The 25,382-nt window shown below is 41.1% G+C and overlaps 1 protein-coding gene across 6 annotated transcripts in view; it reads right to left on the reverse strand.

Annotated features, from left to right (window-relative positions):
* Positions 1 to 2,977: 2,977 nt before the first annotated feature.
* Positions 2,978 to 25,382, reverse strand: part of LOC5668386 (uncharacterized) — a 42,757-nt gene continuing 20,352 nt past the window's right edge. For 4 of the 6 annotated variants that reach the window (XM_061658735.1, XM_061658732.1, XM_061658734.1 and 1 more), the window contains exons 2-5: positions 16,623 to 16,796; positions 16,430 to 16,542; positions 3,453 to 5,440; positions 2,978 to 3,387 (exon numbers count right to left, since the gene is read on the reverse strand). In XM_061658735.1, the coding sequence (XP_061514719.1) occupies positions 3,182 to 3,387; positions 3,453 to 5,440; positions 16,430 to 16,542; positions 16,623 to 16,775 (2,460 nt within the window). In that variant the 5' untranslated portion in view covers positions 16,776 to 16,796 and the 3' untranslated portion in view covers positions 2,978 to 3,181. Of the gene's footprint in view, positions 3,391 to 3,452; positions 5,441 to 16,429; positions 16,543 to 16,622; positions 16,797 to 25,382 lie in introns of all 6 variants that reach the window. The other 2 variants (XM_061658737.1, XM_061658736.1) reach the window with 2 other exon arrangements.

Here is a 25,382-nt window from a genome sequence, read left to right on the forward strand (position 1 = left end):
AAAATGTACGCATCAGAATCAAATAGTTTTCGGGTTTCCAAACGCACGCACACACACAAAAACACAAACACGCGCACGCAAACTCTCTCTCACACACACAGACACACACAGACACACACACACACACACACACACACACACACACACACACACACACACACACACACACACACACACACACACACACACACACACACACACACACACACACACACACACACACACACACACACAACAAGCGCGCGCACACACATGCATGAATGCGCGCACGCCAGCACGCACGCACGCAGACACACACACACGCACGTACGCGCGCCCGCGAGCATGAAAGCGCGCACGCCAGCACGCACCCACGAAAGCGCGCTCGCGAGCACGCACCCCCGAAGTCGCGCAAGCACGCACTCCCCACCCCCACTAGACCACCCGCCCCTCTCCACGCATGATCGATTACGGCTACCTTATCGGTAGAACGGTTGGTTCAGCTTTCTTGTAGCGACATGATAGAGTGAACGGCCTCTTTCCCCACGCTGTGTGTGTGTGTGTGTGTGTGTGACGAGACCCAAAAACTCGAGACAGGCACATTTCGGCACATTAAAAACAAAAATTTATAGCCACTATACATTGTGCTACATGATGCTTAGAAGGTCGTTGAAGCATCAAACATGTTCAAATTAAAAAATATTAGATTAGTGTTAGACGTTCTCCTACGCTTGTTTTAAATAGGCTTCTTTACCCTCAACTGGCAGGGGCATCGAATGGTCTCATCAGCAGCGGCACGAAATAAAATAAACCATCAATACACCGATAACACTTTGAATCCCAATCCAGCTTCTCCCACAGCGTCTCAAGGTCACACACAAATTAATAAATGCTAACACCCACCAATAACAATACACAACCGCAATGCACATATGAGTATCAACGCATACACCGCAACAGCCAATCAGCTGGCGGCGGAAGGCACGGGCAGAAGCGCAAGTAAGGCAGGGGCAGGGTGAGGGAGGGAGAAGAAGCGGACGAGAAAATGGGCGCCAATATTTTTAAATTTTTTGACCGTTTTTTTTTTGCTCCGCCGCCATAAATAGTTCGTCCATTTCGCCTGCAGATGTCGCTAAACTTGCTCGACCCAGCGCAGGAATCGCTGAAGTCCAGCGCGGGGATCGGGCCAAAATCTGCGCTGGCCAGCGCAGATTTTGGTGCATTTTCTGCGCTGGAAACTGCTCGAATTTGCGCAGCGGGAAATTTGCCGTAGGAGAGCAAAGAAGGCATGATAAAATTCTCAGAACGCCATGATTTCTTCCGTCGCTTTGCGCAGCGGGATGTTTGCAATTTGAGTTTGAGCAGTTTTCGATCGCTTTGCGCAGCGGGACATCAATCCAAAAATTCCAGCGTTTAAAATTTTGAAATATTTCATTTATAAATTTGCAACAATTTTGAATGCGAAATTTTTCAAAGCCATGGGCTGCGAAATATGTTTGCAGTTTGAGTTTGAGAACTTTTCGATCGCTTTGCGCAGCGGGAATTTTTGAGCTCGCTTTCCAGCTCGCTTTCCGCCGAAACCGATCGAGAAAGCGAGCAGAAATGTCCGAAGAACCGATCGAAGCTCTTGATCTATTGAAGCGTTTACGGTTGTTCGAGAGAGCGCGCTGTATGTGTTGGACTCTTTCTGACAAAAAAGCTCCGGTACGCGATCATGTTGCTTCAAAATTGATTATGGCCGAAAAATATTTCACACCGACGTTCTCTTTCTCCCCTCCTTCCCTTCTTCCCCATCCATTCACCACGCTTTATCATTGTTAGTTCTTGCTCTCTAGCTACATTGAGCGAGAGGCTGAGAAGTTTTCGATCGGTTTGCGCAGCGGGTTTAAACTGCAGCTTGATGAGGTTCTACTAAAAGCAAATAGAACTTTTGGGTTTATTTTACGTTTTACCTCCATTTTTAGAGATTTAAGCTGCCTTAGAAATTTGGAATCCTCTCACTATTGATGGCTGTTCAAGAATTGAAAATATTCAGCGCCTCTTTACCAGGATTGCTTTTTGTCGTTTGTTCGGTGCTGCCTCACTACCTCCCTATGAAAAGTGATTGCAGTAATTCAATCTTCACTCGTTAACCTTTCGCAGCAGAGTGTTTCAGGCATTTTTTATTGATGGCTTATTACTTTCTGCTACTGATGCTTCTGATTTGCTCTCGTCCATCTCGCTGTATTCGTTCACGTTCGTTCTATTCGTGATCCTCTGTCAATTGAAACACGTCATACGCTTTATACTTTCTATGATCCTCTTCTATCCTGTTTCAGGTTGTTTAACCACTTTTACTATCTCTTTGATTTCGACTTCTCTCTTAACTCTTTCCATAACCGTATTTTTTCTTCTAATTCTCTTTAATTCTTCTTCTTAGTTTTCATGAATGATTTTGTTTATTTGTTGCTTATTAATTAGTTTTAAATCTGCGTTATTTAGCCTTGATGGCGGAAATTGGACTCAATAAACGAAATGAGACTATTTGTTTTCTCAACAGCCCTGGCAGAAGAATCAGCAAATTAGGAACAACGTTCGTGAAGGAATGATAGTTGTTGAGCATGACCGAAATCTACCATGGCTCGAATGGCAACTGGACCGGATTGCAGTTGTATACCCGGGGAAAGAAGGCTTAGTTAGAGCTATTGAAGTTAAGACTTTAAGATCGACGCTGTATCAATCGTGTATTGAGGATAATGAAGTTTCGAGCTCCATTTGATAGTCATCTTTGGGGGGAAGATGTTCCGTCTAATCAACAGGAAGACGTTAGGATTTAGCGCCTGGGTCAAACGTCTTACGGTTGACAGCGCGATAGGAGCAATGAACGACGAAGAGAAAAAATGAATTGGCGGTTACCGACTTGGAGAACGTGGACGCTGACAGTTGAAAATATAAAGCTTTTACGATTAACATCTCGTTTTTAACTATTTTACCTGAACGATTTCAAAAGTCTGACACATAGTATTTAAAATCTTTTTTATTATTTTTTCCTTTATTTCATCTACAAATTCTCAATTTGTAAACGTTTTTTATGACTTTGAAAGCAATAAATAATTTAGTAAATAAAACATATAACCTACGTTGAATCAAACAGGAAAGTTTACGTCTAAATAATAATTCTCTACCGAAGATACTACCAAGAAAGCACAGGAAGGCTATTTTTTTAAAGTGGAATGCCATGCTCATCTATCTCAACCGATGGCACTAATGGTGGCTTAAATCCTCCGTATTCGATGCGATGACCCTTTCCGTAGCTAGGATTACGTCGGAATTTTACGTCGCTTTTAGCCCAATGATCCGCCAATAATGGAGTTGGTCCTATGTAATAATCCTTAATGACTGGTTCATGTTGAATGGAAGCAAAATTCCCTGCTTGAAATAATTAAATTGATTAGGTGCACATATAGAAAAGAAATACTTTAAATATTACATACATATTGGAAACATACCTGCATAAGCATCGTCGTTAAGAATCTCCAATGGTTGTTTTTCGTGTAAGTTGTTTGCTTGAGTATTAAAATGGTGATTATCCACAATTACCGGAATTGATGACGACGCTGCATTGTGTAAATCATTTACAGGATATCGATTATTTGGATAGAAACTATGCATTTCGCCTGGTTTCACGCAATCAATTTTTGGGTAGTGGTGAGATTTTGGGAAGAAATGATCAACTAAATATTTCTTTTTCTGAGCCAAAAACATTCCTAAATCTAAATGCTCGTAATGAATAGTTTTAATTATTGAGTGTGTAGGTTTTGGTTCATGCAATGGTAGAGTTATGTATTTCTCAACTGGATATGGTACTGGTATAGCCACAGGAACCTGTACAGGATAGTGTACTGGTATTTCTACGGGTACTTGCACTGGGTAGGGTCGATCAACAATTTTTTCAACAATTTTTTCCACTGGATACGGGCGATCGATAATTTGCTCGACCGTGTAAGGCACAGGACGATCTATTATCTTTTCAACAACTTTCTCCAATGTTACTGGTACCGGGACCTGTACATGCTTTTCAATTACATGTTGTATTGGTATTGGTCGATTAATAATCTTTTCAATATTTGTTTCTACTGTGGTCTCCACTGCAACTGGACGCTCTGGACTGGACTCCACAGGACGATCAATGTAATGTGGAACTTCTACAGGCTTTTCCACAATTTTCTCCACAGTTACAGGTCGATCAAGGATGTGTGCTACGTGATAAGGAATTTTCAATTCTTTCGTGATTATTTTCTCTACCACTACTGGAGTTTTGACAATTTTATCTACAGGTACATTATTTTCTACCTTTATCGGTCGATCAACAATATGATGAATAGGTTTTTCTACAATTCGATCAATGACTAATGGCACCGAATTTTCTACAACTGGTTGTTTGCGCTCTTCTTGATTTTCCTCGATAGTAGGCTGTTTTATAAACCTTAAAACTGGGTTTTCAATAAATACTGGTTGCTTTACAATTCGATCGATAGGTTTTTCTGCAAACACTGGTTGTTTAATATTTTTTGTGTCGACATCAAAATACCGTGTAGACGGGGTTGTATTATTAATGAATAATTCCTTAATATTGAAGTTCTTTTGTACGTCTACAACACTACGCTCTTCAATAAGAGTATTGTCATCAGAACAATCTTGATTCGAGTATTTTTTACCGGAATCAGATAGACGTAAGCCTGCCTGAAATGGTGCTAAATATTTTGAAAATACAGATTTTTTACCAACAGTGGTTGTGGTTGTGGTTAATAAGATTTGTGTAGGTTTATCAGTCGTATAAGTACCCTTGTGTCTCGTGCTCAACCGTGCAGTTGTTGATGCTCGGAGTTTTGATACTTTTCCAGGTTTAATTGATGTGACTTCTTGTTTAGTGATTAGAATTTCTTTTTCGTTGTTGTTTTTGTCGCATGGCTCTGCTGGTTTGCTGGATAAAATTGTAGTTTCCTTTAAATACTGCCCATTGTTGTGATCCATGGACTCGCCCAAAATTTCGACATTTATTTGTTTTACATATGATCTACTACTATTGAGTCGACGGCTGTCAATATCACTAGATTCCGCAGCATCATTATCGGTGACAACAATCGGCGCGTTAAAGCTTGCCAGTACTGCCTTGTTTACAGTGTGTTCGCTTCCATTTAGAACACTGTCTTCTGATTTGGAATATTGTCTGATAGTCCCTTGGGAACGGTGTGTGGCATTTTCTTGGGCGTAATTGATATCAACTGAATCTTCGGATCTCACTAAATTCTGAGTATCCGAAAGCAGTCTTTGTGTCTTGGTTACATCTATAACTTCATTTCCAAACTCATTGAGTGAGTAATCGTTACTCACAGTTGGTTGAACTAGTGACAGTAACTGAACAGAAATTGGTTGCGAGCTGTGCGTAATCATTCTCGATAACCGCTCACTATGGGGCATACTGCATCGAAAAAATATTATTTTAAACTGATAATTTCATTTAAAAAAGGTATTACACAGATTTCGAGCCCAAATAAACAATTTTAGGCTGCTTTTGAACTTTGTTTAACTGTAAGTAAACATTTGACAATTAACTGATGCCCATCTGAATTTCGTTCAATCGTTACTAAACAAGTAAAACGCCTGAGTTGATCTGTTTACTGTTTGTTAGAGTTTAGCCTTTTTTGTGCCTTCTTTTACGAAAATATATTATCCTGATATTTTCTAAATTAATAACTGACTATTGAATTAGTACAATGATGTATATAGCCAAAACAGCCCGTAAAAAAATTCCACTGGTTTGGTTATATCGACCCATTAACTTATCTACTCGAATTTGTATCGCGTACGCATTTCGCTAACCAGTCTACAAAATTACTTCGACCAATATAAAAATCGATCGAGTAGTTTTGTCACCTGTCACATTGACTTCCCGTTAAATAAATTAAGGTATCAAATTAAGTAAAATTAAGGTATTATCGAAAAGACTACTATTTCTATTTTTGAGGATTTTTTTTTTTTTTGCAAACCTGCCAAGCAATTGACAGCGAGGACTCGCACGCCATATAAGTTCATATCTCTCACATTACGGCCAAGCTACACGTACCGGACGACATCGGACGATGCCATAAAACGTAGGACCGCAGATAAGAGATTCGCGTCGGGCCGGGCCGTGTCGGATCACAGCGGGCCGATTTTGTATGGGATTTGACAGTTGGCGTTAACAGATTTATGGCATCGTCCGATGTCGTCCGGTACATCCCAACTGACATTTTATAGCACGAATAATCGGGAATTCGAGCAAATTCCCTTAAACTGGAACCTTAAACAACCCTTAAACTGCACCAGTTTAAGGGAATTCAGAAAAAGTCCTTTAAAATCAACTGTGATGCGGCTTTTTCGTTACTTTCTTCTATATTCGCTCGGAAATGATGTTTCATATCGTTTTAGTTGGCCATGTTCCCATTTTATACTTAAATAATATCTTTTTTATATAAAAAAAAAGTCACACAAAATTAGCTTTTGTTTTTCATCAAAAAACCATAGTTTTGAATGAAAAATGACCTCGACGGCATCGTCCATCGATAGAGGAACGTCTAATTTACGAACGCACCAAATTTTGGAACTTTCAACACACTTGATCACATACTAATCTAAAATTTCAAGCGTATCGAGTACTAATCGAGCAGATATGGGAAAACAATTTCGAGCAAATGTCACTTGGGAAATGACAAGGTGAAGTTGTTCAGAGCAAAATGACATTTCTCGACTTGACATTCCTCTTCCGTGGGCTCCGGTATAAAAATCGGGGAGGGCTGGTGCGGGGTCATGAAATTTGTATGCAGAGAGTGACAGATGTCCCCCACAATGTCGCCCAGCAAAAGCGATAAAAATCAACCTTCTAAATACATTATCCCTGGTTCCTACCGATTTTTGATATGCCTACCGACTCACAGATGTGCCTTTTAAAACTACCGATTTTTTCATTTATCCTACCGAAAATCACAGACTTTTTCATAATACTGATCAAAAAGTCATAAAACCATTTCTCAAATCATTCAAAGTATTAAACTCTATATGGAAATTACTAACAACCTGAACCAGAAGTTCAACAGAGACAACTAAGGCCCGTGTCTGTACTTCATGAGATGGTATTAAATCGGACGCGTTGGTAAAATTTTACATGGGATTTGACAGATAATGTAACCCCGCGCTCTAACAGCATTCGAACACGACATCGATTTGTTGGTTATCAAATGGAACATGTCAAATCCCATACATTTTCTATGTTCAATGTCATGTTCGATTGCTGCTAGAGCGCTGCCTATGACGTGCGATTTTGTCATACGATGGAATCAATTCAGAAGTCATGTATACAGAATTTGTAGAATCAATCTCTAATTTATGTTTTGTTATCATTAAAATTACCAATTCAGAAAATTAATCGAAATAGCTGTTGACGGTACATTCGATTTGCACTGTCCTAAGCGGCCGCGTGGAGTCCCGAAAAGGGAGTTCTCAACGCTCTGAAGCAAATGTGCATCTCAATCATTCGTTAGGTTAGCTTCCCTAGTAGTAGTAATTTTCAAATCGACACTTCAGGAAGGCCTCATGTGACCGCTATGAACCAAATCTAAACTATCTCCTTTAAATAAATAGAGGATGTATTTTCTCGTGCAGATGAACATTCGTTGGGCAGATTAGCTTTCATCTCCATCTCAGCTTTCATCTTCAAAGCCTACCTAAAACTAACGAAAAAATCTTTAACTCGTACCGAAAACAATCTATAAAATTTTGATGCACCTACCGAAAACCACCAAAATAATCTGGAAACTGATTTATACACAAAAATACATCAAGTGATGTCTTTAAAAAATGGTGAATAAAATAAATGTCATGAATGTTTATCCCAAATTACCAATAATGGGGCCCTTTACAATTCTAATCAGTTTTTTGTATGGAGTTAGACAGTTGGAGGCTGATTCATGTTTGAAACACTCCATACATAACCGAACACATAAAACTAGACTGCAATTTTCAGTCTAGATTATTTTAGCCTCAAAGCTAGAATTAGGTTCGAGTACTTGTTTGAAAAATGGCTGTTTTGCTATGGTGATAGTTTTGCCAGGTGGTGTTAACATTTATCCCAAGGTGCATTCAAGAGATTTGGTGATGGAATCCAGAATCTAAGTGTATGTAGTCCAGGTGGTCTCATTAGCATGTTTTTTTATAACCAAATTTGAATATCACTTTTAGACAAATGAAAACTTTTGATCAAACAGGCTTTCTGGAGGCTTGACGAATACTCAAAACACTCTTAAAATCTTTATTCAGAAACAGAAGCGATAAAAATCAGCCATCTGAATGCATACACCTTGGGATAAGTCCATCTGTATATAACACCCACTTAGGCGGCGCTCTGGGACCAATCGAACGAGACAAACAAACACGACTCTGTTCGATAGGTGCTCTGTCAGCTGTTCGATGTCTTATAGACCTGTCATGATGCACTGCAATACGCCTATCTTATCAACTCGAAAATGAAGCATTTTCATAGTTTAAATGAACATCCATCTGCAGGGGGAAGATTCAACAAGTAATATACTAGTTATTCATATCAAAAATAACATAAAAATCATTCAAATTTATTATTGAAAAATGTAAACAAACGTCCATGCCAAAACACATACAGTGCATATACATGCATTGTGTACACGTAATAGTTTTATACGTTCCAAACCTGTATATTTGATGTTATAATTGATTGTGAAGCATTGCAAATATTATTGATAGCTATTCTAAATATTTTGTACGCAATTTTAAGAAGAAAAAGAGACAAACTACGTAAAAAAACTTGAAAATGTCCCGCATTGAATTCTATCTACTGTAGCTGTGAAGCGTTTGACAGCCAAGGTACTCACAGCACAGGTGGGTATCGAACATCACAGACAGAATCAACTGACATGTTCGACTCGACGTTTGTCTTGTTTGTTTGTTTGTGTCTGACAGTGCACCTCCATATGATTATATGGGTTTGTTCGTGTCTTATGTCGTGTTCGATTGCTGCTAGAGCGCCGCCTTACCCGGCGCTCTAGAACCAATCGAACACGACATCGAACATGAAAAATGTATGGGATTTGACATGTTTGTCTTCCCGCTGCGCAAAGCGATCGAAAACTTTTCAAACTCACACTGCAAACATATTTCACAGCACATGGCTGTGAAATATTTCGCATTCAAAATTGTTGCAAATTTATAAATGAAATATTTCGACATTTTCAGCGCTGAAATTTTTGGATTGATATATTTCTTCGATCGGAATCCAAGCGTTTTCCCTAACATTTCTGCTCGCTTTTTCGATCGCTTTTGGCGGAAAGCGATCGAAAATCCGAGCTACAAAACTGCTCGATTTTGTCGTGCGGTTTGTTTGTTTGTTTGTGTCTGACAGTGCACCTCCATATCCCAACCCGCTGCGCAAATTCGAGCAGTTTCCAGCGCAGAAAATGCACCAAAATCTGCGCTGGCCAGCGCAGATTTGGCCTGGTCTCCCGCGCTGTTCTTCAGCGATTTCTGCGCTGGGTCGAGCAAGTTTAGCGCCATCTTCTGGCGAAATGGACGAACTATTTATGGCGGCGGAGCAAAAAAAACGGTCAAAAAAATTTAAAAAAATTGGCGCCCATTTTTTCGTCCGCTTCTTCTCCCTCCCTCGCCCTGCCTTGCCTTACTTGCACTTGCGGCGCTTCTGCCCGTGCCTTCCGCCGCCAGCTGATTGGTTGTTGTGGTGTATGCGTTGATACTCATATGTGCATTGCGGTTGTGTGTTGTTATTGGTAGGTGTTAGCATTTATTAATTTGTGTGTGACCTTGAGACGCTGTGGGAGAAGCTGGATTGGGATTCAAAGTGTTATCGGTGTATTGATGGTTTATTTTATTTCGTGCCGCTGCTGATGAGACCATTCGATGCCCCTGCCAGTTGAGCGTGAAGAAGCCTATTTAAAACAAGCGTAGGAGAACGTCTAACACTAATCTAATATTTTTTAATTTGAACATGTTTGATGCTTCAACGACCTTCTAAGCATCATGCAGCACAATGTATAGTGGCTATAATTTTTTTTTAATGTGCCGAAATATGTTTCGAGTTTTCGGGTCACGACACACACACACACAGCGCGGGGAAAGTGACCGTTCATTCTATCATGTCGCGATCCCCCCTCCCCCGTCCGGCGTTAGGGATGAGGATGCTACAAGAAAGCTGAACCAATCGTTCTACCGATAAGGTAGCCGTAATCGATCATGCGTGGAGGGGGGGGGGGGGTGGTCTAGTGGGGGGAGGGGGAGTGCGTGCTTGCGCGACTTCGGGAGTGCGTGCTTGCGCGACTTCGGGGGTGCGTGCTCGCGAGCGCGCTTTCGTGGGTGCGTGCTGGCGTGCGCGCTTTCATGCTCGCGGGCGCGCGTACGTGCGTGTGTGTGTGCGTGCGTGCTGGCGTGCGCGCGTTCATGCATGTGTGTGCACGCGCGCGCGCGTGTGTTTGTGTGTGTGTGTGTGTGTGTGTGTGTGTGTGTGTGTGCGAGCTTGCGCGCGCGTGTTTGTGTGTGAGTGTGCGCGCGCGTGTTTGTGTGTTTGTGTGTGTGCGTGCGTTTGGAAACCCCAAAACTATTTGATTCTGATGCGTACATTTTCATCCGCTGCGGCTACAAAGTCTATGCATTTTCGATCTCGCTACCTGAGAGACAACACAACTATTGGCATTGGCATCTTTGCGATCGGCTCTGCTGTTCGGGGTATTAAAAAGACACACGATCTAAGCAAACGTGCGTGTGATTTGTTGCACATTTATTTCTAATTCAGCTAGCGGACGCAAGTGGAAACAACATTTTGAATTGAATCCATACAAAAGAGGATTCTGGATTTGTTTATTATCGTGCGCGTATGGTGCTACACCTGTCCGTCCAGAATCTGGTGGCTTGTTGGTTTGGAGTAGTTATCATGACGCCGATTGACCGGCAATGCCTTGGAATGGGTTCGGACGGTAGGTTCATGTTTTGGTCGAGTGCATTCCGTGTATTTGTCGCGTCACAGCGGTAGCCCGGCAGCAACAAAGTCAAGACAAACTCTTACCCGGGTGTGGACTGCTACGCTAAGTTCTTTTTATTATTATTATTATTATTATTATTGGCGTAATAGCCAACGCGATCATGCCGGCCTGTTCAGGACTTGAGTACCACGTAGCCGGATAGTCAGTTCTTGCTACGGCGAACGGTTCATACGCGATTAGAACCCACGACAGGCATGCAGATGTGCGGAATGATGGCGGTACCGCGGGCCCGCTCCTATCCATCGGGCAACTTGCATACTGCCACACTGTCTCTTGCCCGATGCATACGCTGCAGGTAGCGGCGGACCTAACAGTAGGTGGACTAGGAGGTCACCGAAGATCTCTAGTCTGCAGTATGCCGTATGCCTACAAGTGGACAGATTATTAGCGACAAGGGCCCCCGGAAAGATGGTCTTTAAGGCTCCGTGGCTGGAGAACCATTTGCACCTCCCCTCCCCCCATGGCGACAACAATGTTAGGGCCTGTGACCGATGATCGTAGGGGTCCTATGGCCACCCCCCCCCCCCTCCGCTGGCAAATTAAGTATACTGTTCAATCTTCCAACAGCTGTGTGTCAGTACCCCCTCCTCAGGGGCCTCAATTCGTCTTTCCGCCTTTCATGAACAAAAGAAAGGAAGGCTTGACCGATGGATCATAACATTCCGGAAGAAATTACATTTGGCGACAGTTTTGCATACACACGCACACTCACAATCATGCGCAGGATGCTTTGCATATCTATGTAATCCACAACAGACGAAAGCAAAAGCTTAGTGTTAGAAACGTGTTGGAGCGAATTAGGGTTCTGCGCGTTGCACAGCAAACCCTCCATAGTGCACTAGCGATTCCGTAATCATTTTTACATTGCGCTTTTTTGGTTTGATTTGTGAAAATGCAACTTCATCGCCGCAATGTTTGTTAACGGCATTTTTAGGCGCCACAGCAACTCATGAGCATTGTCCACACGCGAGAAAGAGATAGCGCTATGGAGGGAAAAAGCACGGACGGAGGCTGACAGCGATTGGCCGTCTGACGCACCAACACATCCAAACCTTCGACAGCGCGTTCAGGCGAGGGGTATGAGGCGGAGCCAGGGACGGGTAGCTCGACGAGCTGCTCGACAAATTTGCCGTTGGAGAGAAAAGGAAGGCATGATAAAATTCTCAGAACTCCATGATTTCTTCCGTCGCTTTGCGCAGCGGGAAGTGACATTTGCTCGAAATTGTTTTCCCATATCTGCTCGATTAGTACTCGATACGCTTGAAATTGTGGATTTGTGTCTGATCAAGTGTGTTGAAAGCGCTAAAATTTGGTGAATTCGTAAATTAGACTTGCTTCTATCGATTGACGATGCCGTCGAGCTCATTTTACACACATAGCTTAGATTTTTGATGAAAAACAAAAGCTAATTTTGTGTGACGTTATTTTATATAAAAAAGATATTATTTAAGTATAAAATGGCTACCTGATCAATTATAACGATAGGAAACATCATTTTCGAGCGAATCTAGAAGAAAACAACGAAAAAGCCGCATCACAGTTGATTTTAAAGGCCTTTTTCTAAATTCCCTTAAACTGGTGCAGTTTAAGGGAAGTTTAAGGCTCCAGTTTAAGGGAATTTGCTCGAATTCCCGATTATTCGTGCTCGAAAATGTCAATTGGGATCCCGCTGCGCAAATTCGAGCAGTTTCCAGCGCAGAAAATGCACCAAAATCTGCGCTGGCCAGCGCAGATTTTGGCCCGATCCCCGCGCTGGACTTCAGCGATTCCTGCGCTGGGTCGAGCAAGTTTAGCGACATCTGCAGGCGAAATGGACGAACTATTTATGGCGGCGGAGCAAAAAAAAAACGGTCAAAAAATTTAAAAATATTGGCGCCCATTTTCTCGTCCGCTTCTTCTCCCTCCCTCACCCTGCCCCTGCCTTACTTGCGCTTCTGCCCGTGCCTTCCGCCGCCAGCTGATTGGCTGTTGCGGTGTATGCGTTGATACTCATATGTGCATTGCGGTTGTGTATTGTTATTGGTGGGTGTTAGCATTTATTAATTTGTGTGTGACCTTGAGACGCTGTGGGAGAAGCTGGATTGGGATTCAAAGTGTTATCGGTGTATTGATGGTTTATTTTATTTCGTGCCGCTGCTGATGAGACCATTCGATGCCCCTGCCAGTTGAGGGTAAAGAAGCCTATTTAAAACAAGCGTAGGAGAACGTCTAACACTAATCTAATATTTTTTAATTTGAACATGTTTGATGCTTCAACGACCTTCTAAGCATCATGTAGCACAATGTATAGTGGCTATAAATTTTTGTTTTTAATGTGCCGAAATGTGCCTGTCTCGAGTTTTTGGGTCTCGTCACACACACACACACACACACACAGCGTGGGGAAAGAGGCCGTTCACTCTATCATGTCGCTACAAGAAAGCTGAACCAACCGTTCTACCGATAAGGTAGCCGTAATCGATCATGCGTGGAGAGGGGCGGGTGGTCTAGTGGGGGTGGGGAGTGCGTGCTTGCGCGACTTCGGGGGTGCGTGCTCGCGAGCGCGCTTTCGTGGGTGCGTGCTGGCGTGCGCGCTTTCATGCTCGCGGGCGCGCGTACGTGCGTGTGTGTGTGTCTGCGTGCGTGCGTGCTGGCGTGCGCGCATTCATGCATGTGTGTGCGCGCGCTTGTTTGTGTGTGTGTGTGTGTGTGTGTGTGTGTGTGTGTGTGTGTGTGTGTGTGTGTGTGTGTGTGTGTGTGTGTGTGTGTGTGTGTGTGTGTGTGTGTGTGTGTGTGTGTGTGTGTGTGTGTGTGTGTGTGTGTCTGTGTGTGTCTGTGTGTGTGAGAGAGAGTTTGCGTGCGCGTGTTTGTGTTTTTGTGTGTGTGCGTGCGTTTGGAAACCCGAAAACTATTTGATTCTGATGCGTACATTTTCATCCGCTGAGGGTATTAAAAAAACACATGATTTAAGCAAACGTGCGTGTGATTTGTTGCACATTTGTTTCTAATTCAGCTAGCGGGTGCAAGTGGAAACAACATTTTGATTTGGATCCATACAAAAGAGGATTCTGGATTTGTTTATTACGGTGCGCGTATGGTGCTGCACCTGTCCGTCCAGAATCTGGTGGCTTGTTGGATTGGAGTAGTTATCATGACGCCGATTGACCGGCAATGCCTTGGAATGGGTTTGGATCGGTAGGTTCATGTTTTGATCGAGTGCATTCCGTGCATTTGTCGCGTCACAGCGGTAGCCCGGCAGCAACAAAGTCAAGACAAACTCTTACCCGGGTGTGGACTGCTTTGCTAAGTTCTTTTTATTATTATTTTTATTATTATTATTGGCGTAATAGCCAACGCGATCATGCCGGTCTTTTCAGGACTTGAGTACCACGTAGCCGGAGCCGGCGACTAACCCCTTGCTACGGCAGACGGTTCATACGCGATTAGAACCCAGGACGGGCATACAGATGTGCGGAATGATGGCGGTGTCGCGGGCCTGTTCCTATCCAGCGTGCAATTTGCATACTGCCACACTGTCTCCTGCTTGATGCATACGCTGCAGGCAGGGGGAATTATGCACCTCCACGATAAAAAACACCGTCATGAACCAGCGGTGGATCTAACGGTAGGCGGACTAGGCGGTCACCGAAGATCTCTAGTCTGTAGTATGCCGTATGCCTACAATTGGACAGAGTATTAGCGATAAGGGCCCCCCGGAAAGATGGTCGTTGGGGCCCGTTCGCTGGAGAACCATTTGCACCTCCCCTCCCCCCATGGCGACAACAATTTTAGGGCCTGTGACCGATGATCGTAGGGGTCCCATGGCCACCCCCCCCCCCCCCCATCCGCCGGCAATTTAAGTATACCGTTCAATCTTCCAACAGCTGTGTGTCAGTACCCCCTCCTCAGGGGCCTCAATTCGTCTTTCCGCCTTTCATGAACACTTTCCTTTCTTTGACCGATGGATCATAACATTCCGGAAGAAATTACATTTCGCGACAGTTTTGCATACACACGCACACTCACAATCATGCGCAGGATGCTTAGCATATCTATGTAATCCACAACAGACGAAAGCAAAAGCTTAGTGTTAGAAACGTGTTAGAGCGAATTAGGGTTCTGCGCGTTGCACAGCAAACCCTCCATCGTGTGCTAGCGATTCCGTAATCATTTTTACATTGCATCGATTAAACTCATTGCGCTTTTTTGGTTTGATTTGTGAAAATGCAACTTCATCGCCGCAATGTTTGTTAACGGCATTTTTATTCGCCACAACAGCTCGCGAGCATTGACCACACGCGAGAATGAGATAGCGCTAGGGAGGGAAAGAGCACGGACGATGGCTGACAGCGATTGGCCGTCTGACGCACCAACACATTCAAACCTTCGGCAGCGCGCTCAGGCGAGGGGAATGAGGCGGAGCCAGGGACGGGCAGCTCGACGAGCTGCTCGACAAATTTGCCGTTGGAGAGAAAAAGAGGGCATGATAAAATTCTCAGAACGCCTTGATTTCTTCCGTCGCTTTGCGCAGCGGGATGATTATATGGGTTTGTTCGAGTCGGTTGTCGTGTTCGATTGGTGCCAGAGCGCAGCCTTAGGCGGTGCAAACAAACATGACTCTGTTCGATAGGTGCTCAATCAGCTGTTCGATGTCTTATACAAAGAGGGTTTATTATGCAGGTGGGCTTATCCCGAACAAAATGACAGCCGTACTGTAGAAAAATGGAAACGAAAGGACAGGAGGGGATTCGCTCATTTATTGATGAATGCGTGTGAATTCCAATGGCTATTTTGGTTGATGTGTCGTAGTGTGGGTGAAACACTACGTATCACAATCGAATCCCCTCCTGTCATTCGTTCGTTCAATATGGCTTTCCCGCCAAACCTATAAGCCCACCTAGTCCCTATACCCACTTTGGTCTTATGTATCAACTGCACAGTGCACCACCAGATGATTATATGGGTTTGTTCGTGTCGAATGTCGTGTTCGATTGGTGCCAGGGCGCCGCTTTAGATAGCTGCTGCTATACAATGCAAATAGCAGACAGGCTGAAATTTCAGCCTACGAACTTAAAACGGAAAGGACCCAAAACCAAAAATTTGTAAAACTAGTCCAGCAAAATAAAGTATCTTGCAATGCTTAGCGGGCATGTAAAAAAGTGTGAGATATCTCCAGATTTAGCAGAATATGCCTTGTGAAAACGCGACTATTGAACAAAGTTCAGAAAGGCATCAGAATTTCAGTTTGTCGTCAAATGTTTACTTATAGATGAACAATGTTCAAAAGCACCATAACACTGTTTATTTAAGATCGATTACGGTGTATGTCAGCATAGCCAAATGTAAACAAAAAGCATAAAATATTTAAAACTTACCTTCGATATTGTTGTGAACTTTGTCCGTAAGCATTGCTATCAGTGTAGTATACAACATAGTTGCTGTTAGGAGAGTTGTTGATCATATGTTGATACCGTACAACGCCGTGAGTCTTAATGTGAAAAATGTAAAATTATGCTTGGCTTAATTACATCAGTTTGAAACAATATTGTTATAAACAATGTATATCACCTGGTGCAAAGGTTCAATTGTTGACGGAACTGAAGGTTCTGGTGAGTAATGAAGATGTATATCCGTTTGATTGTGTTCGTTTACGGCCAAGTTCTCCGCTATGACATCGAACCGCAATATTGATAAACACAGTAGTGTAAGTAACACCAGCATCCTGTTTTAAGTGGTTTTAGGCTGAGGAGATAGACGTTACGAACATCATTGTAATTGCTAAATTGAATAGCTTTATTTTACATTAATAATCAATAACATTCTAAAATGAAAAATAAATAAATTTAGACCAATTTGCAAAATTATTATCTCTGTAATAAATTTCTAGTCGCGAAAATAAAATTCTAGTAAAGACTGATTAGCTTTAATTCTTAGCGGAAGCTGGGATGCTTTTTATTTACAGTAGAACGTCAATTATCCAGGAGCGGATTAACCGGCGGGCAACTTAACCGTGCGCATCAATGTGACAACTGTTCAAACGTACGGCGAAAATTTGCAGCGATAGTCAAGTGGACAACCATTTTTTATTGTGAAGCTTTGTAGCGTCCAGTGATATTTTCGAAATTCAGTTTTGATCATGAACAGTTTATAAACCTATAGGGGAAGTCGGGGTTGGTTCGACACTGCGGGTAAGTTCGACACCTTGCCGTTTTTGTATTTATAGAACTTTTTGAAGACAAAAAACTTATACATATTATTTATGTCAACTTTTTCGAATATTTGAGTCACATTTCACTGATCAGAAACCTGTCAATTGTCAAAAAACAACAAAATAAACACATGGTGGTACTGATTGACAGCCGATGTAAGTTTTTACTTCTGGGACTTCAGGAATTGTGGCGTTATTTCAACAAAATTATAGTTTCCATGTTAATAGTATTATTTTATAAATACTATTGATTAGTTCTGTATCACAAGGCGTAATTTTTACATTAATCTATATAATATAAAATGTCACTAAAACTTGTGCGGCCAATGGGTGTAAATTTGACACCCCACTTGGTAGTAGTGTAATGCTTATTTGTAGCATGTAAACTTTGTTTATATCGTAATTTGAAAGTGCCTGTATTTTATAAAGATGTCCCTTAACGATGTACGACAAACGTAATAATCAAGCTGAACAAACACGCAATTAAAAATACCGTAGGAGCTTTAAAATTCAAGATGTCAACAAACCTAGGAAGTTATAATTATGGAATTTAGCTATTATTCTCTCACAGAACGTTTGCCAAACTCGGACTCAAAACATGTACTTTGTATATGGTTTAGGCTTATGAAAAATAATATTGTTATGGCTTTGACCGTATTTTAGGCTTACTTTAGGCCGGGTAGGCTTAACTGAAGAAAAAAATAGTCGCTGGTTTGGAATCACATTGACCGATGTTCACCTTTTGGCTTTCGAGTTGGCAGAGAAAAATAAAATTGAACACCCTTCGATTTTATAAAAAAAAGAAGAAGATTACTGGAAGATGGCCAGGTTATTTTTTTAATGGAATCTTAACCAATTATTCCGTAAACCAGATGCTATCGCCGCAGCTTCTACTATATGGAGTCTGGTCCGATGCTATTTGAAATGAAATTTTTGTTCTTGCTTGTATCTTCATTTCTTTCGCATATTTTAATAATGTTTTGTGTTAATTTTTCGTAAAATTGGTACGAAATACTTTGTTGAACTTCAATCAAAACTACAGGACATCAGAATTTGCTATTTTGAACGCTAAAACCAATGTGTCGAAATCACCCCCAAGGTGTCGATTTTACCCCATCATGGTGTCGAACTTACCCGCACTGCAGTCGTGACGCAACAAAAAACACACTTTTTTATTTTTATCAAAATGTTATCAAAATCAATCCAGGAACCGTAGTTTCTCGTTAGATGGTACATAATACACCAAAAATGCTTTTTCGATGTCTACTAGTAAGTTTACATTGGCAAAAGTATTGCAATCAGAGGAAAACCTTAAGGTTTCGAAACTACCCCCAGTTCCCCTAATTTTTGATTAACCATTTCACTGGCAACCAAAAATACATCATATTCCAGGCAACCGGGCTACCCGGGTAGCCAGCAACTTTGGAGGCTTATAACTTTTGAATGCGTAATCCAATATTGGTACAATATTCTGATGAAAATTAAACAAACTAATGCAGTTTCTATAACTGTTCATAGATTGGTTCAACTCGCTACCGTTTTTTAGTTATAGTTTTTCAAAGTTGACAGGATTTTTTTAAAAATAATTACAAAATGTGAAAAATATTTTTTTCAGTACTTTACAAAATTTTCACAGCAAAATGGCTCCAAAAGCTTTGAGAACTGTATGTTACACGTATTGTATAAATTTTTCAGAATTTTTCTATGAGTGATAAAAAAGATAAAAGAGTTTTTGAAAAAGGAAGGAGATTTGAATAAAAACCGTTACAATACAGTGGGCATAATAATTTTATAAAATGCACATCTGCGACAAATGCAAAAACTTGATAAAATGGTCTCTATTGGTAAGTTATGTTGATTATATATTGTGAAGACACTGAAATAAAACTATTAGTGTGAAGTTTATTTGATGTTGGTGTCTTTCTATCTTTTTTATCGCTCATAGAAAAATTCTGATAAATTTATACAATACGTGTAACATACAGTTCTCAAAGCTTTTGGAGCCATTTTGCAGTGAAAATTTTGTAAAGTACTAAAAAAAATATTTTTCACATTTTGTAATTATTTTCAAAAAAATCCTGCCAACTTTGAAAAACTATAACTAAAAAACGGTAGCGAGTTGAACCAATCTGTGCACAGTTATAGAAACTGCATTAGTTTGTTTGATTTTCATCAGAATATTGCATCAATATTGGATTACGCATTCAAAAGTTATAAGCTTCCAAAGTTGCTGGCTACCCGGGTAGCCCGGTTGCCTGGAATAGGGGTATTGAAAAATTTAATTCTAAAAAACAGGTTAATTATACTCAAAAAATTCTACGAAAAATTCCAGTGAAAGATGGCTGTGGATTACAAACATATTTCAAATTTCAAGTCAATCGGATTCCTAGAATCAGAGAAATGAGCAATCAAAATCGATTTGGCTACCCGGGTAGCCGGTTGCCTGGAATAGGGTTAAAATAATAATATACTAACGATTAATCGATTGATTCAAAGTGAATTAATCATAAAACTAGTGAATTATATATTTTTTACATGAATTTAACTTTTCTTGAACCATTATCCGTGCAAATCGATTAACCGGCAACCGTTCGGTCCCGAGCTGCCCGGATAATCGACGTTCTACAGTAGTTAACATCCATGCAATGGCAACCGATTTGGTTATGCAAAACGCAACCCCGGCTTAGTTTTTGGTGTTTTGAAAGGTATGGAGAAACCCAAATAGCCAGCTCGTACTTTATAGCTGATTTAGGGCTGTTTAACGAAAAATCGTTCGTGTAATTTATGAATATTAAGGATTTAAAAATATACACATGTACACAAACAAAACAAATCCTGTTGTTTATTTCATCGATGACGCTTGCTTGAAAATAAAACACAAAGAAAAATAATCCCCGGCACCGTAGCTTAAGGAAGCTGCTTAGGCGCTGTTTGAAAGACCCACATAGAACTTTGATGCTGTTTATCTACTGCAAAAGGCGAATTCAAGCAGCGATCTTTAGCGTGCCAAAATGAGCTGATTAAGCAATTCTGGCTATTTGGGGATGTTTGTCAAATGTGAGCTTTCGTTTGGTTTTCCGTGTTCGGGTTTTTACAGGGGTTTCTTAAATTATACCTAGCGTGTCTGTGTTTTATCAACTATCCGTGCATTGTATATGCGGCAAACTTCCTTGTTTCACACAGGCTTTCGTGACTCATAAAGTACCACGTAGTCGGATAGCCAATCCTTGCTTAGGGCAACGGTCCATACAAGGAATGAATAAGCCCTAAAGGTAGTAGTAGATATCCCTGTAGGTAGTAGTAGTATTTATCACGAATGTTAGAATATAACTCTGTGACGGTTTTTGCTTTGTTTCCTAATGGGTAAATCACTTTACACTGATGATTTGACGGCAATCGATGCTTTAAAATATTATTCATAAAAATATAGTTGTAGCCGTCTTAACAACAAATACAAATGTATAAAATGATATGTTAAAATCATAATCAAATGTTAAAATCATCAATCGGTTTAAATGAAATGTTGAAATCATCATCGACATCGAAGTATTTCAACTCAGCTAATAATCTTGAATTTACTATGTTTATATTGTAACCCATCTTTATTAGGCCATATGGCCCGCAAAGGGCTGACTATTCAGCTAAATGGAAGAAAAATAGATAAAAAATACGACAGATAATTTATTTATATGCACATCATTTAAAAGGCAAATATTTAAGCTTACTTGCCCAAATAAATCTAAGACTTTCGTCAATTATCCGGAACTTTGGCCATGGCGGACGAATCATCACATACGTAGGCATGATTTAAGTTCTACCTAAAATTTTTATCAATCGTTCATAATTTTTCGCAACTAAATAGTTGGATTACAACTATGCATCATGTTGGTCCAGAAAAATTCGAACATACCAGATGTTTCTAAACCTATTGAGTTGGTAGATACTGAAGAGCCTACTCAAATATTTAATTTCCAGACAAAATGAAAACAAAATAATACAATTATAAAACAGTTTCCACGTGATACGAGAAAAATCATTATCCATAATAAACGAATAATTAGTAACTGGCGTGTTTCCCAAGGTATTTTTATTTTTATCCAGGAGTAACGTTTCCCAAGGTATGGAAGGTATCTAAAATTATACCAATTCCAAAAGTGGCCGGGGTAGTTATTGTTGATGAATTTCGTCCAATTAACATTATTCACGTTTTCGAAAAGATATTATAGTTAGTATTTAAAAATCAATTGATCAACTTTCGTACACATGATGTATTAATTCCAGAACAATCTGGATACAGACAGGGACATTCCTGTGAAACGGCACTAAATCTACTCTTGTCAAAATGGAAAAGTTTTGTAGAGCAAAAGCACGAAGTTTTGGCAGTATTTTTGGATTTTAAAAGTACATTTGAAACTATATCAAGACTCTTAATACGGGAAACTTTAAACAAATTTGGTATTCAAGGAGTTAAAGCACACTGCTTCGCAAATTATCTTGAGGGAAGAACACACACGACATCCTTTATGAATAGTGTATCAGATCCGCTGATAAACACACTTAGAGTTCCGCAAGGAAGTGTCTTGGGGCCAATTTTATTCACTTTGTACATTAACGACAGGAAAAAAATGTTGCGTGCTTGTGAAATCAATTTATTTCAATACCGACCTTACGGTCAAGCTACATCTCTGGGTCGGAATCGATTCCGATAGACTCGCATACGACTTCGGGTTGCTTCGTGAAATGAATCATTTGACTCAGTACTAGTACACAGTACTTATAAACAGCATGCCCAAAAACCAGTTTTATTACTGTGGTAGTTAAAGTCCTCTTTGATATTTACTAACTTACTTAGCCGGCGCTACTTCCGCCATACGGTCTTGCCTCAGGAGTGTCCGAAACCGTTCACGGTCTCGCATTTTCATTAGCAAATCCGTTATCCCAGCTTTAATGGCGAACGCCTCAACGCCATCTTACACAATTTGGGTCTACCACGCCCGGTTTGTCCTTGTGGGTGGTCTAAAAAGACTTTACGGGCTAAGTCGTTCGTTTCAAAATGTCAGCAATACCTTTTCGACTTTCACCAATGGTGCAATCGAAACCGCCTGAGCTTCTGCATTGACAAATGTCGAGTCATTTAATTCACACGAGCACGAGAAATTAGGAACACCAACTACACAGTTAACGGTTTGCCAATAGAACGCACTAATACTACGAAGGATCTCGGTGTCATACTTGATTCAAAGCTGTCATTTGACCAGCAAACGGAGGAGGTGATTACTCGAGGTAGTCAATTGCTTGGCATGTTGTTTCGGATAACAAGAGATTTCAAAGACCCAGTCTGCATCAAAGCGTTATACTGCGGTATTATCCGCCCAGTACTCGAATACGCCTGTGTTGTCTGGAAGCCCTCAACCCAAAGACTTTCTAAGAGATTGGAATCGATACAGCGTCGCTCATCCCGCAACTCGCTTGTTACCTTGGCCACCTGGCAGTCAGTTACCACCTTATGAATCGCGACTTCAGCTTCTCGGACTGCATCCGTTCCACATCAGACGCCGTACCTCGCAACAACTGTTTGTGTGTGGTTTACTGCAAAGTAACATCGACTGTCCATCCCTGCTCCAGCAGTTAAACAGTTTTTTTTAAACTGCCTTAGAAACGAACCATTAAGTAGATCTTTCTACTTATCTTAAACTAATATTAGACTTTAAAAAAATTAAACAACATGGCCAGCCCACCGGAGCCTGGCGACCTTGATACGCTGCACGACAGTGAGGTCGCCGTACATCTTGTATAGCTCGTCGTTATAACGGCTCCTCCATTATCCTTCTACATATACGGGGCCAAGGATCCTTCTGAGCATCATCGTCTCGAGCGCGGCCATAAGGGTTTCATCATATTTGGGCAGTGCCCATAACCCAGAGACGTATGTGAGCGTATAGCCAGAACCTGTCGCAAGGTTCTTGTGATTTCCGAAATACTTTTTTGATTAATAACAACTTTTTATTTCGTCCAATCGAATAGTTGCGTCCATCCTTGCTAAGATCAATCACAAGACTGTCGATTTTCCTCCTCTCCCCGAAAAGCCTCGTATTTTGACACTTGCGACACCGTGCGTGCGGATGTATCGCCTATCGCCTCGCTATCTCACTCTCTCTGCGACTAGCCTGATTTTTATTTTGAATGCGCCGATACTTTTCGTTAATCGCTATTCTATCTTAACTATGTTCATGTTTTTACTTAATAAACTTATATTTGTATGTTCTTATCTGATTATCTGATAATCTGATCATCATTAAATGATTGTTACTTGCATTATTCTAATCTATGATATATATTTATTTTCCTTGCTGCTCTCGATCCCTACAGTTCTTTGAAGTGAAATGCTATTTCAGACTGTAGAACGAACGGTTGACAGCCAGCGTCCTTGCTCACAACTCATCCATTCTATTGTCGGAACTGACCCTTGCACCGACATAGGTGAATTGTGAGACGACTTCAAAAGTTCTGCCTGCTCGATCCCTTGGTAGGCTTCTGCTACATAGAAGAGCCGATAATGATGAGAGCCGAGACCAATGATGCCTATATCATCAGGGTATGCCAGGATCTGGGTTGACTTATAGAAGATTGTTTCCGTAGTTTTCACCCTCGAGTCGCGAATGGCCCTCTCTAGAGCCAAGTTGAATAGGAGGCAGGCAAGCCCGTCCACCTGGCGTAGACCTTTGGTGGTAGCAAAAGGCCTTGAGAGTTTTCCATCCACCTTCATCTGGTAAGTGACGTTGGTCATAGTCATTTTAACTAGCCTCATCAGAATGGCCGGGATTCCAAAAGAGTTCATAGCGTCGTATAGTTTTACCCTGGCTATGCTATCATATGCAACTTTGAAGTCAATTAATAGATGGTATGTTATGCGTCTTTATTTTTCCCAATATCTGCCACATGGTGAATCTTGCCTCGATGATATGGATGGTATGGTTTATCATCAGAACATAGTGCGAAACCATAATTAATGCGGGCGACTCTCAACCGCAAAGAGATCGTGACGATAAATTGTTCATGAGCCGAGGGAAGGTCAGTTTAAAGTTGGTGGAAACTAAATTTTTTATAGATTATAGGTTTTTAGAATATTAACCAAAAGGATATTGACAACAAATAGTGTTTTTTCTATTTTTTTAATTTAAGGTACAATTTTTTTCATGCGATTAGAAAAAAACCTAAATAAAAAATGTTTTTAAGTTAATGACAGCTTAATTGCTGTCGATATGGTTAACGACTGTCGCTAGGCTATAAACGATCGTCAATTGAATTTTGTTCGTATTTGACATTTCTCTGACGACAGTCGTAAAGAAGTATGTTGCTAGGAGACCCATACAAAAATTAATGATAACGATATTCGTTACGGTTTGCGATTCCACCCACTGTTTGTCCGGTTGCACCGACCTCCCGGGCAAGCTAATGTAGCAATTTAGCCACTTGTTCTTCTGTCATCATTTTCTCTGGATCCTTTTGGAACCTCAAAAATTAACCTGAGTTTTCTTTCGCTGCTTTGATTGTTGCTTAATAGTGCCAATATGTCTTCTTCTTCTTCTATTTGGCGTAACGTCCTACGCGGACATGCTGGCCTATACAGGCTTTCGAGACTTAATTCATCACCACGCAGTCGGATTGATTCTTTCGAGTTGCGCTGCGCTGGACTTACACCCCCTCCCACTCGTTTCTTTCGTAGCGCGCTGTGCGCTTCCCTTCACACGGACTTGGTGCACCCGAACACATAAACTTGGTTTATATTTTATCACTTTTACGGCAAAAAAAACACATTTTAATACAAAGCTTCACACGATCATGCTGCAAACCACACACATTCTTTATATTTAAAAAAATCGTCGTATTTCAAATAGCCGCTTAACTGCATGGATCCCGTTGCTGATGTTCAATACAGCAAAAAAAAACATTCAAATAAAGCAGCAAATCACACATTTAAGATAAATGATGAAATATAAGCGCAGCTTCCCGCTGCGCAAAGCGATCGAAAACTTCTCAACCTCTCGCTCAATGTAGCTAGAGAGCGAGAACCAATAATGATAAAGCGCTGTGAAAGGATGGTGTAGAGGGGAAGGAGG

This window comes from Anopheles gambiae, chromosome 3, assembly GCF_943734735.2.
Source record: "Anopheles gambiae chromosome 3, idAnoGambNW_F1_1, whole genome shotgun sequence".
Classification (NCBI taxonomy): domain Eukaryota; kingdom Metazoa; phylum Arthropoda; class Insecta; order Diptera; family Culicidae; genus Anopheles; species Anopheles gambiae.